At 43.6% G+C, this 20,828-nt stretch overlaps 8 protein-coding genes and 1 long non-coding RNA gene across 12 annotated transcripts; 6 read left to right on the top strand and 3 right to left on the bottom strand.

Annotated features, from left to right (window-relative positions):
- The first annotated feature begins 1,764 nt into the window (after nt 1-1,764).
- Cpsf6 (Cleavage and polyadenylation specific factor 6) lies at nt 1,765-6,774 on the top strand. 2 transcript variants are annotated; one of them, NM_139949.3, is made up of 7 exons: nt 1,765-2,195; nt 2,591-3,310; nt 4,116-4,256; nt 4,517-4,983; nt 5,194-5,493; nt 5,552-5,620; nt 6,041-6,774. In NM_139949.3, the coding sequence occupies exons 1-7, from the start codon at nt 2,130-2,132 to the stop codon at nt 6,234-6,236; spliced, it is 1,959 nt and encodes a 652-aa protein (NP_648206.1). In that variant the 5' UTR covers nt 1,765-2,129; the 3' UTR covers nt 6,237-6,774. The 2 variants fall into 2 exon arrangements, with proteins under 2 accessions (NP_648206.1, NP_001246665.1); NM_001259736.1 differs by lacking the exon at nt 4,116-4,256.
- lncRNA:CR45409 (long non-coding RNA:CR45409) lies at nt 6,755-7,916 on the top strand. The gene has a single exon (NR_124832.1). It is a non-coding gene; the product is annotated as a long non-coding RNA:CR45409 (long non-coding RNA).
- A 409-nt stretch (nt 7,917-8,325) lies between these two features.
- BI-1 (Bax Inhibitor-1) lies at nt 8,326-10,122 on the top strand. Of its 2 annotated transcripts, NM_168262.3 has the most exons (5): nt 8,326-8,571; nt 8,722-9,175; nt 9,303-9,473; nt 9,535-9,674; nt 9,887-10,122. In NM_168262.3, the coding sequence occupies exons 1-4, from the start codon at nt 8,504-8,506 to the stop codon at nt 9,553-9,555; spliced, it is 714 nt and encodes a 237-aa protein (NP_729358.1). In that variant the 5' UTR covers nt 8,326-8,503; the 3' UTR covers nt 9,556-9,674; nt 9,887-10,122. The 2 variants fall into 2 exon arrangements, with proteins under 2 accessions (NP_729358.1, NP_648205.1); NM_139948.4 differs by lacking the exon at nt 9,535-9,674.
- A 164-nt stretch (nt 10,123-10,286) lies between these two features.
- Gr66a (Gustatory receptor 66a) lies at nt 10,287-11,931 on the top strand (the record flags this gene model as incomplete). The annotated part of the gene is made up of 2 exons (NM_079247.3): nt 10,287-10,527; nt 10,589-11,931. 2 exons carry the CDS (start codon nt 10,287-10,289, stop codon nt 11,929-11,931), a joined length of 1,584 nt encoding a protein of 527 aa, NP_523971.3.
- Nucleotides 11,932-11,941: 10 nt separating this feature from the next.
- Sbp2 (SECIS-binding protein 2) lies at nt 11,942-13,110 on the bottom strand. The gene is made up of 3 exons (NM_139947.3): nt 12,581-13,110; nt 12,299-12,519; nt 11,942-12,245 (listed from the first exon to the last, which is right to left on the bottom strand). Exons 1-3 carry the CDS (start codon nt 13,072-13,074, stop codon nt 12,019-12,021), a joined length of 942 nt encoding a protein of 313 aa, NP_648204.1. The 5' UTR covers nt 13,075-13,110; the 3' UTR covers nt 11,942-12,018.
- A 97-nt stretch (nt 13,111-13,207) lies between these two features.
- Nucleotides 13,208-14,903, top strand: CG7194 (uncharacterized protein). Its single transcript, NM_139946.2, has 2 exons — nt 13,208-13,445; nt 13,777-14,903. The coding sequence occupies exons 1-2, from the start codon at nt 13,277-13,279 to the stop codon at nt 14,646-14,648; spliced, it is 1,041 nt and encodes a 346-aa protein (NP_648203.1). The 5' UTR covers nt 13,208-13,276; the 3' UTR covers nt 14,649-14,903.
- Nucleotides 14,904-14,925: 22 nt separating this feature from the next.
- Nucleotides 14,926-17,203, bottom strand: CG13671 (uncharacterized protein). The gene has a single exon (NM_139945.3). It carries the CDS (start codon nt 17,149-17,151, stop codon nt 15,055-15,057), a length of 2,097 nt encoding a protein of 698 aa, NP_648202.1. The 5' UTR covers nt 17,152-17,203; the 3' UTR covers nt 14,926-15,054.
- A 224-nt stretch (nt 17,204-17,427) lies between these two features.
- Nucleotides 17,428-18,766, top strand: Arl5 (ADP-ribosylation factor-like 5). The gene has a single exon (NM_139944.3). The coding sequence runs from the start codon at nt 17,977-17,979 to the stop codon at nt 18,514-18,516; it is 540 nt and encodes a 179-aa protein (NP_648201.1). The 5' UTR covers nt 17,428-17,976; the 3' UTR covers nt 18,517-18,766.
- Rab19 lies at nt 18,761-20,249 on the bottom strand. Of its 2 annotated transcripts, NM_001274646.1 has the most exons (5): nt 20,178-20,249; nt 19,795-20,055; nt 19,648-19,732; nt 19,196-19,452; nt 18,761-19,147 (listed from the first exon to the last, which is right to left on the bottom strand). In NM_001274646.1, the coding sequence occupies exons 2-5, from the start codon at nt 20,005-20,007 to the stop codon at nt 19,043-19,045; spliced, it is 660 nt and encodes a 219-aa protein (NP_001261575.1). In that variant the 5' UTR covers nt 20,008-20,055; nt 20,178-20,249; the 3' UTR covers nt 18,761-19,042. The 2 variants fall into 2 exon arrangements, with proteins under 2 accessions (NP_001261575.1, NP_523970.1); NM_079246.4 differs by lacking the exon at nt 20,178-20,249 and having other exon boundaries at nt 19,795-20,098.
- Nucleotides 20,250-20,828: the final 579 nt, after the last annotated feature.

Below are 20,828 nucleotides of genomic sequence, written 5' to 3'. Positions count from 1 at the left end.
CGGCTGTGGTGTGAGATTTATGCATGTTCTCTTTGCGTATCCATTGCCCAACTGATGGTGGTGGAGCGGCACGACGGCTACTGGGCAGTTGGAAGCTTGGAAGTTGCAAGTTGGCACTTTGTTAGGCTGCGGCGCCGCTTTTTGATAAAGTATCCCAGCCAATGGTCACGCAATAAATTTTTGACATGACTTACGCACGTCCGAAATGGTCGATGGGGGGCAATTGATATGAGTGGTAGCCATTATGTAGATCTAAGTGATCGGAAACATTCAATAACACTTATACGACTTTTATGATAGCCAGCCAAAGGCCACACGGCGTATGCGCAATATTTTCATAGCAATTGATTTTTATCCTATTATTGTTGGTTATTTTAAAAGCGTGCAGTATATTTAAGATAAATACTACGTGCGTAAGTCTCCTCCCCTTCAATGTTGCACCTTTGAGCCCCAATTCTGTCCCAAAAATGTCAGCGATTAGCCGAGAATTTCAATTGACTGCACCCTCGCCACCAACATCCGTCGATTTCCATCTGCGTGATTGCTCTTGAAGAACCGCCCACCTTGAATTGGAAACACATTTCCACATATGCAAATCGCGAAAATCCAATCTGCAATAGCTTTATTCGCTGAAGCATTTAAAAATCGATTGATTGCTGTAAAGATCGTAATTACCCATTTAATTACTCTTGTTAATTAAACACACAATCGCATGAGGCGAGAGCAGCAAATATAATTGCCGTCCGTTCAGATTGGACGATAAAAGCCAGTGGTAATTGACATTTAAGGCAATTCATTAACGCAACTAACATATGGGAGTCAAAGAGCCAAAGTTAAAAACTAAATACCAACAGGTGGACTACTGCCCAAATACGAGAAGAAAAATGAAAAAACATCAGATACACGAATAACATGGCTAATCATGCACTAGATTTCGGGATATGTGTCTTTTTTTTCACAGGCCCGACTAAAAAATGCTGCCTCGGTTTTTTTTTCCCCCAATTTTTCACCGCGCATTTGCATACGAGTGGCCAAGTCGACGGCGCCACAATCTCCTCGGTTCCCAGCCACCAGCAAGTTCGAAGATTTCGGAGAGCCGAGTTGTTAGCGGCAATTATTGTAACCTGCAGACGGGCCGCATAAATCAGCTTAATTGCTATATTTAAATTCTAAATTTGGAGCTCTGGCCAAGTGCGCTGTCTAGTTGTGCAAGTGACACGGTCAGCGTCTATTTGGACCTGCAAATCTAATATATGCATGGCTATAGTTTTTGGGCAGCATTAACAATTTATGCAAATTAATGTGTGTGTGATGGTGGTCCCCTAAAAAGGCAAATTTATTAGAAGTATGCATATTTAAATTAAGATATGCCTGTTATGGGTGTTGTAATGAATGTTAAGTATTTTCACATGTCGATTTTTAATAACAAAGAACCTAATGAACTTATTACACATTTCAAGAAAGTTCTAACGGTTGGTTTTAAAATTCAAAATTCGATAGAAGTCGATATATTTTCAATGGTTTGTGTCCACGCTACGACCACAGTCAAATTGGAAATTGATGTCAAGTATTTGTGATTATTTTATGGTAATAATAAAGCGATTTAGGTAACAAACACATCTAATTAAATTCTATTCATTAAATATATTTTATCGTAGTTGTATTCTCATTAACTGTCAAATTGCGGAATACCCCAAACAGGATGTGGTATTTTCTAGTATGCGAGCAAAAATATACCGCATAGGTTTTCCACATTTCAGCTTTACAGTCACACTGCACCGCTCCGCCATTTTACGCTGACAATTTTTTCGCAAGATTGAAGAAACTAGTTCGTGCACGAGTAGAATGTAAATAGTTACAGAATTCACCCAACGGAAAACAACGCGCCAAAGCAATTAATCAATTAATTGTGCAGCGGGCGCGATTACCCGGCTAAATCGCGCAGCAGCACGCCGGTTTCTGCTCCGGCTTCCCCCTCCCCCGCAAAAAAAAAGAAACTGTACGAGGCGCGAGTGCAAGTGGGACAGAGACGGAAAGATTGGCGAGTGTCTTAGTGTGCGTGCGAAAATTGGGAAAAGCGGTGAAAAATCAGTAATTACGCCTAGGAATAGCAACTTTTCCGGCTCAACATGGCCGACGTGGTCTTGGATCTGTACGCGGAGGACCTCGACAAGGACTTTGCCGGGCAGGCTCAGGTAAGCCATGGGAAAAAGGCAGTCGCTCTGCAAGCCGCGTGTGTATGTATACAGTAGGGTGGATCGATGTCCGAAAGAATTGCGTTAGGGGGTAGAACGGCGTCTTGGGCGAACTCGACCACTTGGTACCTTGTAAAGTAGGGTTCTAGGAACTGAGTGCAGGGATATTATATTTATATAAAAATGAAACGTAATTTTTTTTAATTTCTTTAGCCATGGAAATGTAGAGAATTGTACGAATCCCAATAACTATACATTCTAAAAATTCTAAAGTAAAAATAGAGTAAAATCGAATTTGTAAAAAAAACAAGACTTGATCGTTTATTTTTAACGATTTTACGGGATTCCCACAACAGTTTGACCCACTTGTTAATTACTTTGCTTTATCCGCACAGGACGAATTTGGAGGCGATGGAGTAGACCTATACGATGACATAGGCGGTCCCACCGAATCGGCCGCCTCAGGTGGCGGGGGCGGTGGAACGCCCTCCGCAGATGGAGCCGCAGGGCCAGGCTCCGGGGAACCCGGCGAACGGAATTCCGGTGGTCCCAATGGGGTGTACCATCAGAGCAGTGGTAGCCTCACTCCGACCATGAATCGCCGCTACCAGCTTTATGTGGGCAATCTCACATGGTGGACCACTGACCAGGATATCGCCAATTCGCTGCGAGACATTGGCGTGAGTGATCTACAGGAAGTGAAGTTTTTTGAGAACAGGGCCAACGGTCAGTCGAAGGGCTTCAGTGTAATCTCCCTCGGCTCAGAATCTAGCCTGCGCGCCGTGCTCGACCAGCTGCCCAAGAAGGAGATGCACGGCCAAGCGCCGGTGGTCACGTATCCCAGCAAGCAGGCACTCACCCAATTCGAGAGTCTGCAAAAGACGCGTCCAGTGCCGCCGCCGCAGCAGAATGGACCGCCCAGGGGTCCGGCACCACCCAGTATGGGTGGCGGGCCAATGCCCACCGGACATCCAGGAGGACCGCAAGGAGGTGGACCACCGGGACATCCACCGCGCGGGATGAACTCCATCATGCAGCCGGGCCAGTACCGACCGCAGCACATGTCGCAGGTTCCCCAGGTGGGCGGACCCAACTCAGGACCTCCACGAATGCAGGTACACAACCACTGTTTTAGCCCCACATGGCCCCAAGAGGTCTCATCGTTTGTAGAAATATCGCTCGGTTCTAATTTGTTTTGTTTCTACATTCCTACATTATTTCCTATTTCCATCAAAATTGTTCTGAATGCAAAATTTGCTTACTTAGGTAAAATTAGAAACCCTAAATATACGACTTCATGTATAGTTTATAAACGAATATGTTCTACTTCAGTTGTTCGATATTCTTTTGTAAATTAAACGTAGAAACTTAGTTTTACAATTTAGAGAAAACAATAACGACTTTAGATGTGAGATATAAACAATCTGAAATATCCGATCTCTTGTTAGTATTTCATTTGATAATTTATAAACTAAACTAAAGCTGTCGTACAAATTAAGTTTCTAAGAATTTTTATTTATGTCTTTAAGTACTATTCTTATTCTTTACTTCTATTAATTCACAAGTAATTTCAGAGCAATTTTTTGTAGCACTCCTCGGCCTAAGGCAGTTTGTATTCTTTTTACTCCTTTTGTACTCTAGTCATAGACTTTCAACAAAAAAAAGCACATGTAATAAATTAAAATCAAGAGCAGTGCCTTCCTGGTTCCACTCAAATAATATATACTTTTGATTTAATTGCGTTAATGTATTTCCCCCCCTAGTATTTGTAATTGTGTATAATGGCCCGCTATTGTTATACAAAATGTTTATGTATTACGATTTATGTTCTATTCCATGTCTTTGACAACGCTTACGCACACTTCTACCCCACAACAACAACTACTACTTCAATATAAAACGTAATTCGTATTAATATAGCCGCCAATGCATCCGCAAGGCGGGCTCATGGGGAACCAACAGCCGCCACCCCGGTATCCGTCAGCGCAGGGCCAATGGCCAGGTCAGCGGCCAGGCGGGCCGCGACCAGGTCCACCGAACGGACCACCGCAGCGACCAATGGTAACAATCCCCAAAGCACTGAGTCCTCTTTGTATCTATGCCATAATATAATTCTAACGAAGCCAGAGAGAAGGCGAGATAAAGGAAGACTAACCCAACTTAAGTTAACCTTAGTTAACTTAGTCTTAAGCGATGTATTCAGAACATTTTCAGTAATTCCACAGATCAACCCATGCAACACAAACTCATACTATAGCTTAGAAACCGATTCGATCCGATCATTGGGAACAGTAAATAATCTTGTCTCTTCTGCCTTGCAGTTCCAAGGAGGCCCAATGGGCATGCCCGTCAGGGGTCCGGCAGGTCCCGACTGGCGTCGTCCACCCATGCACGGTGGTTTCCCGCCGCAAGGTCCGCCACGTGGCCTTCCCCCAGCACCAGGTCCGGGCGGACCACACGGCGCACCCGCACCCCACGTGAACCCAGCATTCTTTAACCAGCCTGGTGGTCCTGCCCAGCATCCGGGCATGGGTGGCCCGCCCCACGGAGCACCAGGTCCACAGCCAGGCATGAATATGCCACCGCAACAGGGCATGAACATGACGCCACAGCATGGACCGCCACCCCAGTTCGCCCAGCATGGACCACGTGGTCCGTGGCCGCCACCGCAGGGTAAGCCACCAGGTCCCTTCCCCGATCCGCAGCAGATGGGTCCGCAACTGACGGAGGTGGAGTTCGAGGAGGTGATGAGCAGAAATCGCACAGTCAGCAGTTCGGCGATCGCCAGGTGAGTGCAAAGGTTTTTAAAATGTTTTCTTTAACGAGGTCAAAACTTGTAGTTATTATTTAAAAACTAACCCATTCCTAAGTCGAATTCATAGAAAATTCCAATTATTGAAACTATGACTCAGATCCGGTCTAATTAATAAATTATCTAGATAATTAATTACTTTGTTGATCAAATATCAATTCCCTTTTTATGCTAATTTATTTTCAGAGCTGTTTCTGATGCAGCCGCTGGTGAATACTCGAGCGCCATCGAGACACTGGTCACAGCCATTTCACTGATCAAACAGTCCAAGGTAGCGCACGATGAGCGATGCAAAATTCTGATTAGCTCGCTGCAGGACACGTTGCATGGCATCGAGGCCAAGAGCTACAATAGGCGCGAAAGGTCGCGGTCGAGGGAGCGATCTCATCGCAGCCGACAGCGACGTGAGCGTTCCACGTCCAGGTACCGCGAGCGATCTCGGGAGCGGGAACGCGATCGGGATCGTGAGCGTGAACGGGATGGCGGGTAAGTTTTGGTTCTACCATGTGTAAGCCTCACACTTAATTCCGTATTCATTTTCTAGAAGCTACAGAGAGAGGTCTCGCAGTAGAGAACGTGAACGCCAGGCTCCAGATCACTACAGGGATGACAGGTAAAGACGTTCTACTTCTAAAAATTCGCTTCACTGTCTCATTTAAAAGTTGCTGATTAATTAATCATAGTGCTTCATTTAAATAGCATAGAACTCATAATTTATTCACTCGTAAACAGATTTTTTACTTTTGCTGTAAAAACAAGTGTAGATTTGTAAAGTCAGACGAAACTTTATTTTAAAATATTTGGAAAAATGTATAATTTATTAAAAGGTAGTATTTTTAAGGTATAGGCTTTTCAAATTTTTTATTTTCATTAAAAGCTTTCTGTAAAGATGTTAGCTTGAATTGTAACTGTTTAGGCTCATCAGAATATTTTTGCTCTTTTGTGCAACAATATACGGTGACAATTAAGCGAATTATTTTTAAGCTCGAAATGAAAACCTTGCGTTAATTTCAATCCCATAATCCGAAAACAGCCGATCGGTGCGTCCACGAAAGTCGCCGGAACCCGTAGTCGCCGAAGCAGCGGAGGCGCCATCATCGAAGCGCTACTACGAGGATCGGGAAAGGTACCGCTCCTCGGACCGTGAGCGACGCGACCGCGATCGAGACCGCGACCGCGAGCGGGAGCGTGATCGCGACAGGCGTGAGGAGCACCGTTCCCGGCATTGACTGCCGTAAGTGGAAGTTGGAACCATCGCCAGTGGACCCGTAATCAAGTGTAAAGATGCAACACAGATATACTAAACACACTCTATTAACAAACAATAAGCCGCAGCTTGGTGGGATGACAAGCTAGCCACAATTAACAGATTTTCGATTTGTATCTAACATTACCAATACGTAGGATATGAATATGGCAAACAGCATAGTTCTTCTAGACATACTATAATAAGCCGAAATGCTGACAAGATTTTACCAACGACGGACGGGGACTGCCTCTGGATCCATCCAACTTCACATCACAGAATCCTGGCAACATCAAGACCGGCAGACCGAAGTCAGCAGCAGTAGCAGGAGGATCGATGGAGAAGCCAAGGGGACAGTCAGCGTGGGACATTATAGACACTGATGCGCACTGGATCATCAAACAACAAACAACTAGCATTCCTGCACCGCCGTCTTCGCAGCAGAATTTCAATATTATTGTACTCTAAAATTTCGGTTTATTTAATAAAACATAAACGTATGAAAAAAAGAATTGTTCCAGAAAAAACCTTTACCAAAACTGTCTTGTATTGTGTGTCTTCTTGTACTCTTATTATATAAAAAAAAAAACATCTTATTAGTTAATGACTTTATAATTGTACAACAAAATTGTATGTAAAAATTACAAAATTATTGCACTTGTGCGTGCAATTAATATGGAAATTGTTATATTAACAAAATCATTTTGCCGACTGAGGCCGAAAATCGTTATCCCTAATGTATTTTCAAATATTTCGCGATCTTTTGTTGTAAACATTCTCCACGCATTTGTTTAATCTTGTTTTTATTTAACAATTAAACTTAAGTCGATCATAATTGTGTGCTTGAGACTGAGTGTGAGTGAATTTTTGTAGCATTCAAATGCCGACTGAATCCATCCGCATAAACGGATGGAGAAAACCATATGTTTGTATAGAATAAGTCGAGTGTGTGCTTTTAGCCCAAATACCATGATTTTTAGACTAAATTACTCTAAAAGAGAAACGTCCCAATCGCATTTATCGTAGTTAACTATACTAACGTTACAAGCTGATGTAGTTCCTAACATAGGTTCCAAGAAAAGAACAAAGTCATTCAGTTCCCCCCGAGATACTGTACTACTCGCGGCTCATTTTACACAACTTAGGCCTCCAATTGTATCATCTACATTTTACTTTTTTAAATTCTAGCTTTACTTTTAATTTGTATATACATTTTGTAAACGATACTCGACTAAGATCATGTCCCACTAATCCCGAATTGCAATTACACCTTGTTAAATCAAGTCTACGATTTGAAAAGTACCTGTAACTCTCCGCAGAGCGAGAGCCTAGAGGTGTTAAGAGTATTATGAGCTTAACGATGTCTTGTACAATTTATACTGTGATTGTGATCTCGATGAAACAAACTACATATGAATTTATACAAACCATTACTGTCTGTTAAGTCATGCCAAAGCAGGTAATGTTGTCCCATTCTTCTGGGACCCTATATATACACTATAGAATTTTTAGAGTTTTCTTGTTTTATGGACAAGTAACAGCACCTAGTCGCCCAATTTGCCATAGTTTATTATTTACCATGTACAATGTTTTTAGAAAATACGCCAATTACCTTGTTTTTGGATCTAGCGCGAAATAAAAAAAACATTTACTAGTCGTTTCGAACTTCGTTGCTTTTCAAATGGAAAGTAGGCAGCGCGCGCAACCGAAAAACACGTCATAGAATCATCTGGAAGTTCGAAAAATGTCCGTTTACCCAACACTGACTCAGGTGGGCAATTGTCGAAAACACCACCTTATCAACAGTGCTGACGGTGTTCTAGTTTTGAAAAAAAAAAGGCTGGTATAAAATCCAAAAGATTTATACAAAATTGAACTGGAGTATTATTTATTTATTCAATTAACAGGATTATATGTTAAACTTAATTTATAGTATGTTGTACAAGTATTTATGTGTATACGGTGAGTTTAATAATGAATACGAGCATAAAGTTCAAATCTAAATGTAGCTGTAAAAAGACCACGTCGTCAGCACTAACCTATAGCAACTTATCCAACACTAAAAGCTGATAAAACAGATTTCGTGAAATACAGAAAGAAAAGGCAAGAAAATAGAGCCGAGTAGGCCTTACAAAGTAAACAGTCAGTTTTAAAACATCAGTGCAAACAGTTCTAATTCACTCCTCCGTTTGACAAACTTATGTGTAATATTACTGGAAACTAGCAAGAGCAAGTGCGAAAAAGACTACAATGGCAGATACTGCGAATTACATCAACGACCGTTTCCAGACCTTCATGAACGGGCTCGGTGACCGTTAGTAAGTATTACATGCCGATGGGTCACCCCCTTAGAGGTTGGGGTCCAAGTGCGTTGCACTGACGTGTTGTTTTGGTATCCAACCACATCAACAGTTGTCCATCGGATCGATGGACCTTGAAACTAATAGTCCTCCTTTTATTTCCTTCAGTGAGCCCTATGTGCGCGAGCACCTGTCTAAGGTTTACATGGTCCTGGGCAGCACTGCCGCTGCCACGGCCATGGGAGCCATGCTTCAGATGCGTGACTTTCTCGATCTTGGAGTCCTGGCGGCGGTGGCCACTCTAGTCCTGGTCTTGGGTCTGCACTTCTACAAGGATGACGGCAAGAACTATTATACACGTTTGGGCATGCTCTACGCCTTCGGATTCTGCTCCGGCCAGACGCTCGGACCGCTCCTCGGCTATATATGCAGCATAAATCCGGCAATAATCCTGTCTGCCCTTACGGGCACCTTCGTCACCTTCATCTCGCTCTCCTTGTCCGCCCTTCTGGCCGAGCAGGGCAAGTACCTCTATCTGGGTGGGATGCTGGTTAGCGTCATCAACACCATGGCGCTGCTGAGTCTCTTTAACATGGTCTTCAAGTCCTACTTCGTGCAAGTGGTGAGTGCCCATTAATTTGCGTATTAATTTGTATCCTCTAAATCTAATTTCTAATTTCCATTCCAAGGCATTGAAAACTGAATATTTCATAATTGTAATACTTAACAAATTCTTATTTTCCTTATAGACTCAACTTTACGTCGGCGTTTTCGTTATGGCTGCCTTCATCGTCTACGATACACAGAACATTGTGGAGAAGTGCCGAAACGGAAATCGAGATGTGGTGCAGCACGCTTTAGATTTGTTCTTCGATGTACTCAGCATGTTCCGCCGTTTGCTGATTATACTGACGCAAAAGGTATGTTTCCGCGACAAGGGTTTATCCCAACGATCAGTTGTTATATAGCCCCCTTACCCAGCTCAAGACCTTCATGGTTTAAGATAGCTCAAGCCGGAGCCAGTTGCCCAAAATAGCTCAATCAGATTATCCTCGAAAACATGCTGATCACTTTGCAAAAGCTTCCAGTATAAAATTCGATGTGAAAAACCATTTTAAACGGTATTTCCTGCAGCCAAGGCAATAAGTGTACTTTCACAGTCAGGCTAGGATCCTTAGGTCTATATAAACCACTTGTGGGAAGTATATTTATTTCCAAAAACTGCCAATGAAACTTTTTGCAAAGTTCTCTAGCTGTTTGTGAAATTATATTTATGTCCTTTGCTTTTGCACCGTTTAAAGGCAATACCAGTAATGCTCTTAATTATTTGCAGGAGGAGCGAAAACAGAATGAACGCCGCCAGAACAAAACTAAATAAACTTTTATGTGTAACAGCCACCACAAGAAAAACATCTGACACGGATTTTGGAGGCAGATTTCTCATTCTAGAAAATTATTCGCATTGAATATTAATAATGCCGTGTACATTTGGCTTTAAATTTACAGACATATATATCCAATATAAAACCCATGAAATTTTTCCATTTAATAAACACCACAAGAAGTAAGCTCATCCGCGTTTCTTGTCCCAAACATGGCGCAGTAGATAGACCATGTTGATAGTATCGATTAGGGGCGGAGGGGTCAATTAATTAGGCTAAGTGCACTCTGCAGGTAATAACTTGATGTTAGTGGGAATCGGTTATTCAAAGCTGTAGTGTTCAATGGACAACATGGCGCAGGCGGAGGACGCAGTGCAACCACTATTGCAGCAGTTCCAGCAACTGTTCTTCATATCCAAGATAGCTGGAATTCTGCCACAGGATCTCGAGAAGTTTCGATCTAGGAATCTGCTGGAGAAATCCCGTAATGGCATGATTTACATGCTGAGTACTTTAATACTCTACGTTGTGCTCTATAATATTTTGATATATTCCTTTGGAGAGGAGGACCGCAGCCTAAAGGCCTCGCAGAGTCAGTTAACCATCCGCCTTGAAAGGTGCAAACTCATAACCATGTTATTCATTCTTCCCAGGCACCTTGACTTTCGTGATTGGCTTGTTCCTGACCTATATCGGTCTGATTATGATGGTCTCCGACCAGTTGACCGCGTTACGAAACCAGGGTAGAATTGGAGAGCTTTACGAGCGCATCCGTCTGGTGGATGAGCGCCTTTACAAAGAGGGGTGTGTTATGGACAACAGTACAATTGGACGGCGCATACGAATTATGCTGATCATGACGGTCATCTTTGAGTTGTCCATTTTGGTGAGCACCTATGTCAAGCTGGTGGACTATAGTCAATGGATGTCCTTGTTATGGATAGTGTCCGCCATTCCCACGTTCATCAACACGCTAGACAAGATCTGGTTCGCTGTTTCGTTATATGCGTTGAAAGAACGCTTCGAGGCCATAAACGCCACCCTAGAGGAACTGGTGGACACGCACGAGAAGCATAAGCTGTGGCTGCGAGGCAATCAAGAGGTTCCGCCTCCTCTGGACAGCTCCCAGCCGCCTCAGTATGACAGCAACCTGGAGTATCTGTACAAGGAACTAGGAGGTATGGACATAGGTTCCATTGGCAAGAGTTCAGTGTCTGGTTCGGGGAAAAACAAAGTAGCACCAGTGGCCCACTCCATGAACTCCTTTGGTGAAGCAATTGATGCGGCCAGCAGGAAGCCTCCACCGCCTCCCCTGGCCACTAACATGGTCCATGAAAGCGAGCTGGGAAATGCCGCTAAGGTAGAGGAGAAACTAAACAACCTGTGCCAGGTGCACGACGAGATCTGTGAAATCGGAAAAGCTTTGAACGAGCTGTGGAGCTATCCCATTCTATCTCTAATGGCCTATGGTTTTCTGATTTTCACTGCTCAACTTTATTTCCTCTACTGCGCTACACAGTACCAATCGATACCATCGCTTTTCCGTTCCGCCAAGAATCCCTTCATCACTGTTATAGTTCTAAGTTATACGTCTGGAAAATGCGTGTACCTCATCTACCTGAGTTGGAAAACGTCGCAGGCCTCCAAGCGCACAGGAATCAGTCTGCACAAATGTGGCGTGGTGGCCGATGATAATCTTCTCTACGAAATTGTTAACCACCTATCGCTAAAATTGCTCAACCACTCGGTGGACTTTTCGGCTTGCGGCTTCTTTACCCTGGACATGGAAACATTGTATGGTGTGAGTGGCGGGATCACTAGCTACCTGATCATCCTGATTCAGTTCAATTTGGCCGCCCAGCAGGCCAAAGAGGCTATACAGACGTTCAACTCGCTTAATGACACCGCCGGCTTGGTTGGTGCCGCCACCGATATGGATAATATTAGCTCCACGCTGCGTGATTTCGTCACCACGACCATGACACCGGCGGTCTAAACTTTGTTTTCTTGAATGTTTTATTCGATGTTTCGAGCACGTCCTCCTGGCACTTTTACTTATATTTATTTGTCACGAAATAAACTCTCACGAAGCAGTTCTGCGTTTGTACTCCGCACGGGCATCCTCTATTTCATTAAGAAGATCTGCGTAGGTTGCATTCGCTCCGTCAAAGTCAAGGATAGCAACGCAACAAATTTGCGCTCGCTTTTGGAGGGCATAAGAAAGCTCCCTTCTCAGCAGAGGAAAGCAATAGGGCACTTGTTGCTGCTGGCATTGGAATTTCAAGCCTTCTATAGTCGCATCTAGACCACCTTTTTAAGCGGATATTATTAATGGCTGATTTGCGAACAATTCGATTACTCACTTTCGCCGGGGCAGATTTCGCAGTCAGTGGCCAGGAACAACAATTTCACCTTGTTTATCCTTAGCCTCGCCAGAGCTTCTCGAACACCCAAAACCAGGCGGGGATGTGCACGCGCTTTAATCTCGTTTTTGGCAAAGGCGCGCTTCTGAAATCGATCCAGGTCCCTTAACAACTGAGTGGACAACTCCTTGAGGCGAGGACGGGTGCAGTTGTCACAATAGCTGGAAGAGATCAAACATGATATTTCAACGTTTAAAGAAGGTACAACCAGTGTAATCAAACCTTCTAAATCGCCGTGAGTGAATGGCATGTACTGTTTTTGCTTGTGAAGGGTTGTTGGGTGCAGGGGTTTTACTAAGTGATAGGTTTTGAACTTGTTGCTCCAGCGGAATAGCATTCGGATTGATATCTTGACCAACTACTGGGACTCCTTCAAGATCATTCTCTGCGACTTCTCTCTCCGCCTTCTTTGAAGTGCGATATACACGTACGGACTTCTTCAACCTGGTGATCTTCTTCTTGGGATCAAGGCGGGTTTTGCCCTTGGGTTTGTAAACTATGTAGCTACCTCTTGTTATGGCTAAATGTGTCTTTTGAAGTTTATGTGCCTTTGTTTGCCTTTGTGTTTTTGGTCTCGGCTTGATGACAAAGTCCAGAAGAGAGGTTTGCTGCTCCCGTTTCCTGTGCTGGTTTTTGTACTTGGAGCTGCGTGGAGTAATCTTGATCGCTGTATCCTGGACATCCTGATTCCTGCTCCTCCTTATTTTTTCAGTCATTTATTGTGGATTCTTAGTGCATCTCTAAAATAGTGTTGGTCGTCGCGGTAAATGGTGAAATCGCTTTTTCACCACACATGAATGCGAAGAATCAGCGCGGTACAACAACGTAATTAATAAAATCAAGAACCGCAGCAAATGCGGCCTCATTCGTTCCTAAAAGTTTTGATTTGGAAGTTCAACGTTAGGCTTCTGTGAAAAAATGAGTACCGCTAATCATTTTCAAAGAATTCTTGAGAAATTGTCAATCTCTGACAATGAAAGGGCCGTATATACCAAGGAAGCCGAGGAAATTCAAAACTATGTAGTTGACGAACTTAAGCGGGTAGACAAAACCTTTCGCCAGGTATTCGACGGACTCAGTCTTGGAGGTAAGTTATTTAATTTTAAATATCTACATATATTCTACATATATTCTACATATATTTCTATATAAAAACAAAACAAATAAATAGAATAATGTTAGTTACAAGACATTGTCTGGTCGATTTTCTAATGCATTCAATATTATTTTTAATAAAAGTGTAAATTGACGGAAGTAATACAAATGTAAGTCGAGATAATCCAACGCTATACAATTACAATTGATATCTCTTGCTTTATTTTGTTTTATCATTTTTGCAAGAAATGTTGTACTTTCGTAAATTCATCGTTATGTATGTACATTATGTACCTAAAAATATATGTACACGTATCTTTTAGGAAGTTACTTGGATCGCGTCAAGCTAAATTTGCCCGATGAATTTGATCTGCACATGAAACTAAAGTTTCCATTTGATATCCGACCGACTCGGATCGACCAAGGGTTTATTTATTTAGAGGCTGATCTCACCGTAATCAATCCCCAACGCATCCATCGTATTGTACTTCAAGACTGGCTACGCAATGCATTCCGCAAGGTATTCAGGTCTAATCAGACAATTGCCACTACCAGTAATCGAGTCTACAAATTAACCTATACTCTTGAGGGGTATGGTTGTGCCCATACCATTTTAGCCGTTTGTGGTAGTCGCTCGATATCTTTTGATTTGGTACCAGCATTCGAATTCTCTGGAAGCCAATGGCCGTTTGATATTTGCCCGGTTCCTGCTGATGTTAGCAATAATTGGCCATGGTTCGCCATTCCGCAACAGAAGAAGAAGTCGGCTAAACCGAGAACCACATTCATGGTTTGTGCACCACATTGGGAGCGCGAAATTATGAAGGGCAAGGATAATTTGAAGAACGTTCTACGGCTGATGAAAGGATTGCGGGATGCCCACGCCAGGAAATTGCCTCACTTGTCCAGCTACATGTTGAAAACAGTTTTGCTTCATCGCCTCGAAAGTGCTGACTGGGAAAGAGACCTGGGCACCCTATTGGTTGAGATGTGGAGTCATTTGGTGGATCATCTACGCGCTCGTAGACTGGAGTTCTTTTTGGCTAAGGATCATAATGTATTCAATCGTATGAATCAAAATGAAATCAAGATATGTCTAGAAAACGCAAGCACTCTGCTAAGAAAGCTTTGTATTGCTCAGACATGCGGTGGTAGCTACCATCATGTGGCCCAACTATTCAATATTCCAAATTAAGAAGAATTTAATTTCAAAACAATACCGAGCCTTTTTCATGCCATTTGCAGAAAGGAAAAAGCGTACATGCACACATTTGGCTCATTCACAAGGGCGCAGAACAAATATTCGATTATATCCGAGGCTGAATAAGCACATATCTTGCTGAGTAACAGAACTTTAGTGGAAGAAAAAAGAAGTTGAATCAAAAGTCATTTCGGCCGCACATTTGATTGTTTACATTGTCCCTGAACTTTGTTTAAAAATAAAGCTACGAAAAAAAATTGATTTACCCTTTGTTTATATGTATGTATATTTATACAACTATGAGTGTTAAATATCTTATGAAGAGACAACTTTAGCCTTACGATCTACAGGAAATATCAACGGTAACTTTTAACTAAAGTTATATTTCAGGGGGATTTCGCTATAATCGAATGCTGCTTTCGATGGACATGTGCAAGTTGTTGAACTCCCTTAGGTGCGAAAGGATGTCGTCCCGCTCCCGTTCATAGATATCCCAGAATTTGAGATATTGGTTAACGTGCTGGAGTACCAGGTTGCGGGCAAAGTCAAGACAGCTCCTAACGTTACGCATCCGCCGCCTGCAGCTGGTCAAGACCGAACGCACCTGCTGCTCCGGCTCCAATTGGGCGATCACAAATGCAAAAACGTTTTGCACATCAATCCGCACATCGGTTGGGAAAACCACGGATTCCGCGCTCTTTGCCTGGGGGAAGACAATTAGAGACGGCGTGGTTGGCATGGCCAACTCCCAGGGCAGATCATTAGCCTGGCTATCGAAGCGTACAAAGTGCACCTCGGGGCTGCCGAGCAGCGCCGAAACCTGCAGAAATGCTTGGGATAGAACGGCTGACAGAGCGCAGTCAGGACGATGCATAAATACCACATTGGTGACATTTGGTCGCTGGATTGCCTGCAACAGCATCTGTCTATTGTATTTTCTACTGAACCCAGATTCCATCATGGCAAGAGCATTTTTGTGAGTCCTTGGCAATGTTCTGGCGTAAAACTGCCGTATAAAATCTTTAAGAGCTACGTAGGAGAATGTGTGTTGCTGTGGCATAACATACAGTGACTCTTCAGCCGCATCCAAGATGAAAACCTGCACCTGCTGATGGGTTTGCTGAATGCCAAGCTGGTGTAGATAGTCTCTATATTTCACAGAATCGAAGATCACCACGCCCAGCGACCGATTGTGGGCTGCGCGCTCCGTCGAGTGCTGCCAAATGAGCTGGCCATATTTGGTTACCATTTTGGCAATGCCGATTTTTATGGCCGGCGTTCCATGCTGTGAGTGTGCCAGGCAAAGGTTTCTGGAGTGAAGCCGCAGCAAGTGGGGGACGTTTCGATAACTCGGATGGTTCTGGTGCGAGTACTGCCTCCATAGGTGGTTTAGATACCTATTAATCCGATAATAGTTCTTAAGTGTGGTCTTGTTTTTACTCCAGGCCGGGTAACATGTCCGGGTTTGTTCACCATCCCCAAACAGCTCCTTGGGAACTTGATTTAGGGAGGAGGATATGTCTTCAGATTGTTTATCGAATTTTTTCCAGTAGTCTTCGCACCCCTCCGACTGCTTTTTTTGAGCGTAAGCCATCTCCTCGCCCATGACGCTAGCATGGTGATATTGGTTCATTCGAACTCCCATAGCCAGCACGGGGACATGTCGTGCCTTCATGGCGATGGTCATAGGAGTGCCATAGCCATTGGAGAACAGCGACATATTTTTGAGTGTGCTCCGTACCCAGCGCAGAATGTCGATGGTCTTCCATACTCCAGATGTACCATTAAACGTATGAACTCCATTTCGGCTGTCGATAACTACAAACTGGGGCAGCTTGGCCTCCGAGGACTTCAACATCTTCCTGGCACTGTTGCCAAAGTACACGGTGAAGCGGATATTCCTCTCCGGATCCAGTTCCAGCCAGCGCAGACCGGCAGCCAAGTAAAGATTGTAGGCCTTGTCGTCTGGCGAGTCAAGCAGACCCAAAACCACCGCATCCGAGTGCTTCCGAATGGCGGCGAGATCCTGACTACTGTGTGCCCGGTCCAGTGGCTGAAGCAGGTTATTCATGAACCGGGCGAGATCTTCAAAGCTCCACGAGCCCTGGTACTGGAGTAACTGCTTTTGGCCGTAGCGCACGATCAGCGTGGGCCATTTGTCAGGATAACCTCCTGCGCCGGCGACTCCTGGTGCCGGCATCAAAGTACGGCTGCAATTGCACTGCAAGTGCCAGCAATCGATGGCTCCAAAGAAGCCATACTCCTGGTAATAGTGGGCCAGTCCATTGTAGACCAGTCGTGCCTGCCGTGCTTCGCTGGCCCAGGACACGTAGTAAAATAGCAGCGAGATCTCTGACTCTGACGCTTCCGCACGGAGCTGGGGAACACTGCGTCCGGGACACTCGACAATGGGAGCCTGGTCGGATGTGGCTGACCTTGAGGCGTCCAACTGAGCGATAGAGAGAGCCAGGAGCAGCAGGCTCAAAATTATTTTCATTGCAACCGGTGGGAAGCTAATTAGATGTTAAGAACAACACAACAGCAACCGCCGTGAACAGATGTTTGCCGCGAGGATGGCCACACTGGTAACGTCGGTAGTGTTGTTAATAATAATAATTTATAAGTAATGACTAAATCTAAATTTTAAATTTGAAAATAATTCTTTAAATAGGTTCAATATTCAAAAATAACTTGTTTTGGAAATGCAAAAGAAACGTTGTTAAGCACTAAATGGTTACGGTCTCATTAAGCTTTACTTTCTTCCCCACACTGCCCGCAGTTATCGATAGCAGCACTATCGATTCCAAGTGATATTAATTAATCACTTCTGCTGTTTACTTTCTTAATTAAAACTCTGTTAATTAAATTATCAACAACGGCTGTTCTAAACCCACTGCGACGCGTAAACGAAGTAGCGTTTCCCGCTGCAACGAAACGAATGGAAACCACCCAAAGGCAAACCACCTGAAAATCGCTCACCAATCCCCCCAAAAAAATTCCCATTTGGCGAAAACAACAACAGTAATTAGGGTGTGAGAGTGTGGAGTGAATAGCTGAATAGTTAAATCAGTGAATAATTTACCGTACGGCCTTCGCCTTCCCCTGCGGAAACAACAACAAAGCTCAGCGTTCACTTACACCCACACACACGGGTCTACCACGCATACACACGCAGGCCAGCCGATAACCTGTGTGTGAGGCAATCGCCGTCATCGTTCGAAATCAAATCTCTAATCGGTGGAAGCAGCAACAACAATAACAGCAGCTGCAGCATAATCAACAATTGATTATATACGTATATAGCTAAAAATAAGGTTCAAATATGGGACTGTTATTATCGCGGCTCTGGCGGATGTTTGGCAACGAGGAGCACAAGCTGGTGATGGTGGGTCTGGACAACGCGGGCAAAACCACCATCCTGTACCAGTTCCTGATGAACGAAGTGGTCCACACAAGTCCCACGATCGGTTCCAACGTGGAGGAGGTCGTCTGGCGGAATATACACTTTCTTGTCTGGGATCTTGGTGGTCAGCAGAGTCTGCGCGCCGCTTGGAGCACCTACTACACGAACACAGAGCTGGTGATCATGGTCATCGACTCCACGGACCGGGAACGGTTAGCTGTTACGCGGGAAGAGCTCTACCGGATGCTGCAACATGAGGATCTGAGCAAGGCCAGTTTGCTGGTCTATGCCAATAAGCAGGATCTCAAGGGCTCTATGTCGGCGGCGGAAATCTCACGACAACTGGACCTCACCTCCATCAAGAAGCACCAATGGCACATCCAGGCCTGCTGTGCGCTCACCGGCGAAGGACTCTATCAAGGATTAGAGTGGATCGTGCAGCGCATCAAGAACAAATGACCCGCCACACATGCTACATATTAGCTAATTAATCATTAACGACTAGCTGTCTAGAGAAAGTAAACCAATTTTGATATAAACAATTTTTAAGCGTTTCCAAATTGTTTGAAAAGTTGTTGCCAAGCCAATTTTATTTAGTGTAAAATACGTCCGAACAGGAGTCCCTCGATGATTTAAATCTACGTGTATATGGATAATGTCTAGGAGCTAAGCCAATTTAACTACGATACTTCCAATAAAATTACAAAATAAACGAGTTTATTTCGACACTGTCGCATATCAAATTGAATACAAATTACAAATAGAGAAGTGGACGTATTTGCCTCTCTGAGCATTGCCTTGTAATTGACATTGTTGGCTCGATTCGCTGATGTGTGAGATTGTTTGTACTCTATCGTCAAAAATAAATACATGGTTGTGTAAAAGTTAGTGTCTAGGATTAGGTTAAAGCATTAGAATACTAATATATAGCCACAAGAACAATTTGATCACAAAAGTAAAAGCAAACTAAAGAGCGGATTTAGGTCTAGGTGAGATTGCATGAGCTGCTGCAACTCTTTAAAGGCTTTCCCTGGCCCAAGGTGATGGTGTTTTCTGGCACCTCCTCCACATTGTTGGCATCGTGTTGGCGCTGTAATTGGAACATCATTAGCTTAGGTAACAATAGCCGGAATCGTACTTTAAGTTCGTTGGCCAGGCAGCGGAAGGCGTCCTCCACGTTCATGTTCTCCTTGGCGGAGGTCTCCATCACGAACAGGATCTCAGGTATATATTGACACATCTGGCGCGCCTCTTCAAAGTCCACCTCGCGCTGCTCCTCCAAATCGCACTTGTTGCCCACGAGGATTATCAAAACATTAGAAGCAGTGTATCTACGCACTTCTTCGATCCATTTTTGCAGATTGGAAAAGGAAGACCGCTTGGTGATGTCGTAAACTGTCAGGAGGAAACACATGGTATTCAAGTAGGGTAAACAAACACCCCGCTGATAAGGCGCTTCGCTATTCAAATCAGTGCCAGGCAATCACTTTAAAGCGTTCTCTGGTTATCAGTAGTACCTATTTGGCATGACAAATGGATGGGCGTATGCCTATGCCCGACGAAACAAAAGATACCCATACTGGGACTCACCAATTAAGACCCCGTTGGCCGAGCGATAATAGCTCTGCGTAATAGTGCGAAACCTCTCCTGACCAGCAGTGTCCCAGATTTGTAGCTGGAAGAGGGGCAGAATATGAGTCATATTAGTGGCGGGATCTGGGCAAATCCGTTATGCACCTTGATTTGTTTGCCCTCCACGGCGATGGTCTTCATCGAAAAGTCCACTCCGATGGTGTTCCCATGTCGCTCTATGTAGTTCCCTGTCTTAAATCTGTCCACTATGCAGGTCTTCCCCGTCCCGCAGTCACCAATGAGGACGATCTTGAACAGGAAGTCGAAGTGTTCCTCGTTTGGCAGTGCCATCAGTGTCTGAGGATTGCGGGCGGTCATCTTTTGGCCGCCGTTCTGGCCGTTAACTGGTCTCTTTTGCCTGCTGCCCTGCTTTTCCAATGACAACAAAGTGAAGCAAAACTAATTTTATTGATACGCAATATCAGCTGTTGGCAGTCGATAGTTGACCTATCGATATAGGGGTAAAATAATACTATACTTTTACTTACAGGTTTTTATTTGACTAATTTATATGTACTAATTTTAGTTTATATTATTCTGTTTAGCTTGCTATATATACTGCGAAGCTCATATATCGATATTCCATTTTACATGTGACATCGACCGTTAGGTTTTCTCATCACCAAATAAAATCGAAAGCGTATTTTCAAATGTTTTACTGATTTAAAATATTACGATTTATTTAATTTGCACTATATTTGGATGGCTACGTTGTATTTCGTTCAAGTTACACATACTCTACTTTTTTAGAATTGTTAAATTAAAGTTCATTATTGTTATCTATAATAAAATAGTGGCCAAGGAATGTAAATAAACAATTTTATTTTATTATATTGGATTTTCTCTTTTTAAATTTGGACAAAACGAATTTACACAATTTTCCAAATCGCAAATGCCAACTCTCACTGATGGATTAGCAAGGGAAATCTATTGGGCTGATTTTATCATTACGCAATAAAGCACTAAATATGTTGACAATTTATTTAATTGACTCACAAATGGAAAGCCCTCTTGCGTGTAAGTCCATGTGAATTGAGGTACTTGCCCCGATTAATGCGGCGATCACGTAGGTCAGGCTTTCTGATAACGCATGGGACTCCAATAAATTTTCACCACGTACATTGATGATGGCGCCATTT

The sequence above is a fragment of the Drosophila melanogaster genome, chromosome 3L (assembly GCF_000001215.4).
Source record: "Drosophila melanogaster chromosome 3L".
NCBI lineage: Eukaryota > Metazoa > Arthropoda > Insecta > Diptera > Drosophilidae > Drosophila > Drosophila melanogaster.
The sequence above is the reverse complement of the archived record's forward strand: the minus strand, read 5'-3'. Positions and strand labels throughout refer to the sequence as shown.

Excerpts from the sequence above, each read along its gene's own strand:
- Cpsf6 (NM_139949.3), top strand. The coding sequence starts at position 2,130 with ATGGCCGACGTGGTCTTGGATCTGTACGCGGAGGACCTCGACAAGGAC. Across the intron at positions 3,311-4,115 it reads CAGGACCTCCACGAATGCAG|CCGCCAATGCATCCGCAAGG; the intron begins GTACACAACCAC and ends GTATTAATATAG. Across the intron at positions 4,984-5,193 it reads AGCAGTTCGGCGATCGCCAG|AGCTGTTTCTGATGCAGCCG; the intron begins GTGAGTGCAAAG and ends ATTTATTTTCAG.
- BI-1 (NM_139948.4), top strand. The coding sequence starts at position 8,504 with ATGGCAGATACTGCGAATTACATCAACGACCGTTTCCAGACCTTCATG. Across the intron at positions 8,572-8,721 it reads AACGGGCTCGGTGACCGTTA|TGAGCCCTATGTGCGCGAGC; the intron begins GTAAGTATTACA and ends TATTTCCTTCAG. Across the intron at positions 9,176-9,302 it reads AGTCCTACTTCGTGCAAGTG|ACTCAACTTTACGTCGGCGT; the intron begins GTGAGTGCCCAT and ends TTTTCCTTATAG.
- Sbp2 (NM_139947.3), bottom strand. The coding sequence starts at position 13,074 with ATGACTGAAAAAATAAGGAGGAGCAGGAATCAGGATGTCCAGGATACA. Across the intron at positions 12,520-12,580 it reads CACTCACGGCGATTTAGAAG|CTATTGTGACAACTGCACCC; the intron begins GTTTGATTACAC and ends GATCTCTTCCAG. Across the intron at positions 12,246-12,298 it reads CGAAATCTGCCCCGGCGAAA|GTGGTCTAGATGCGACTATA; the intron begins GTGAGTAATCGA and ends CCGCTTAAAAAG.
- CG7194 (NM_139946.2), top strand. The coding sequence starts at position 13,277 with ATGAGTACCGCTAATCATTTTCAAAGAATTCTTGAGAAATTGTCAATC. Across the intron at positions 13,446-13,776 it reads CGACGGACTCAGTCTTGGAG|GAAGTTACTTGGATCGCGTC; the intron begins GTAAGTTATTTA and ends CGTATCTTTTAG.
- CG13671 (NM_139945.3), bottom strand. The coding sequence starts at position 17,151 with ATGAAAATAATTTTGAGCCTGCTGCTCCTGGCTCTCTCTATCGCTCAG.
- Arl5 (NM_139944.3), top strand. The coding sequence starts at position 17,977 with ATGGGACTGTTATTATCGCGGCTCTGGCGGATGTTTGGCAACGAGGAG.
- Rab19 (NM_001274646.1), bottom strand. The coding sequence starts at position 20,007 with ATGACCGCCCGCAATCCTCAGACACTGATGGCACTGCCAAACGAGGAA. Across the intron at positions 19,733-19,794 it reads TGGAGGGCAAACAAATCAAG|CTACAAATCTGGGACACTGC; the intron begins GTGCATAACGGA and ends CCCCTCTTCCAG. Across the intron at positions 19,148-19,195 it reads GCCTGGCCAACGAACTTAAA|CGCCAACACGATGCCAACAA; the intron begins GTACGATTCCGG and ends TTCCAATTACAG.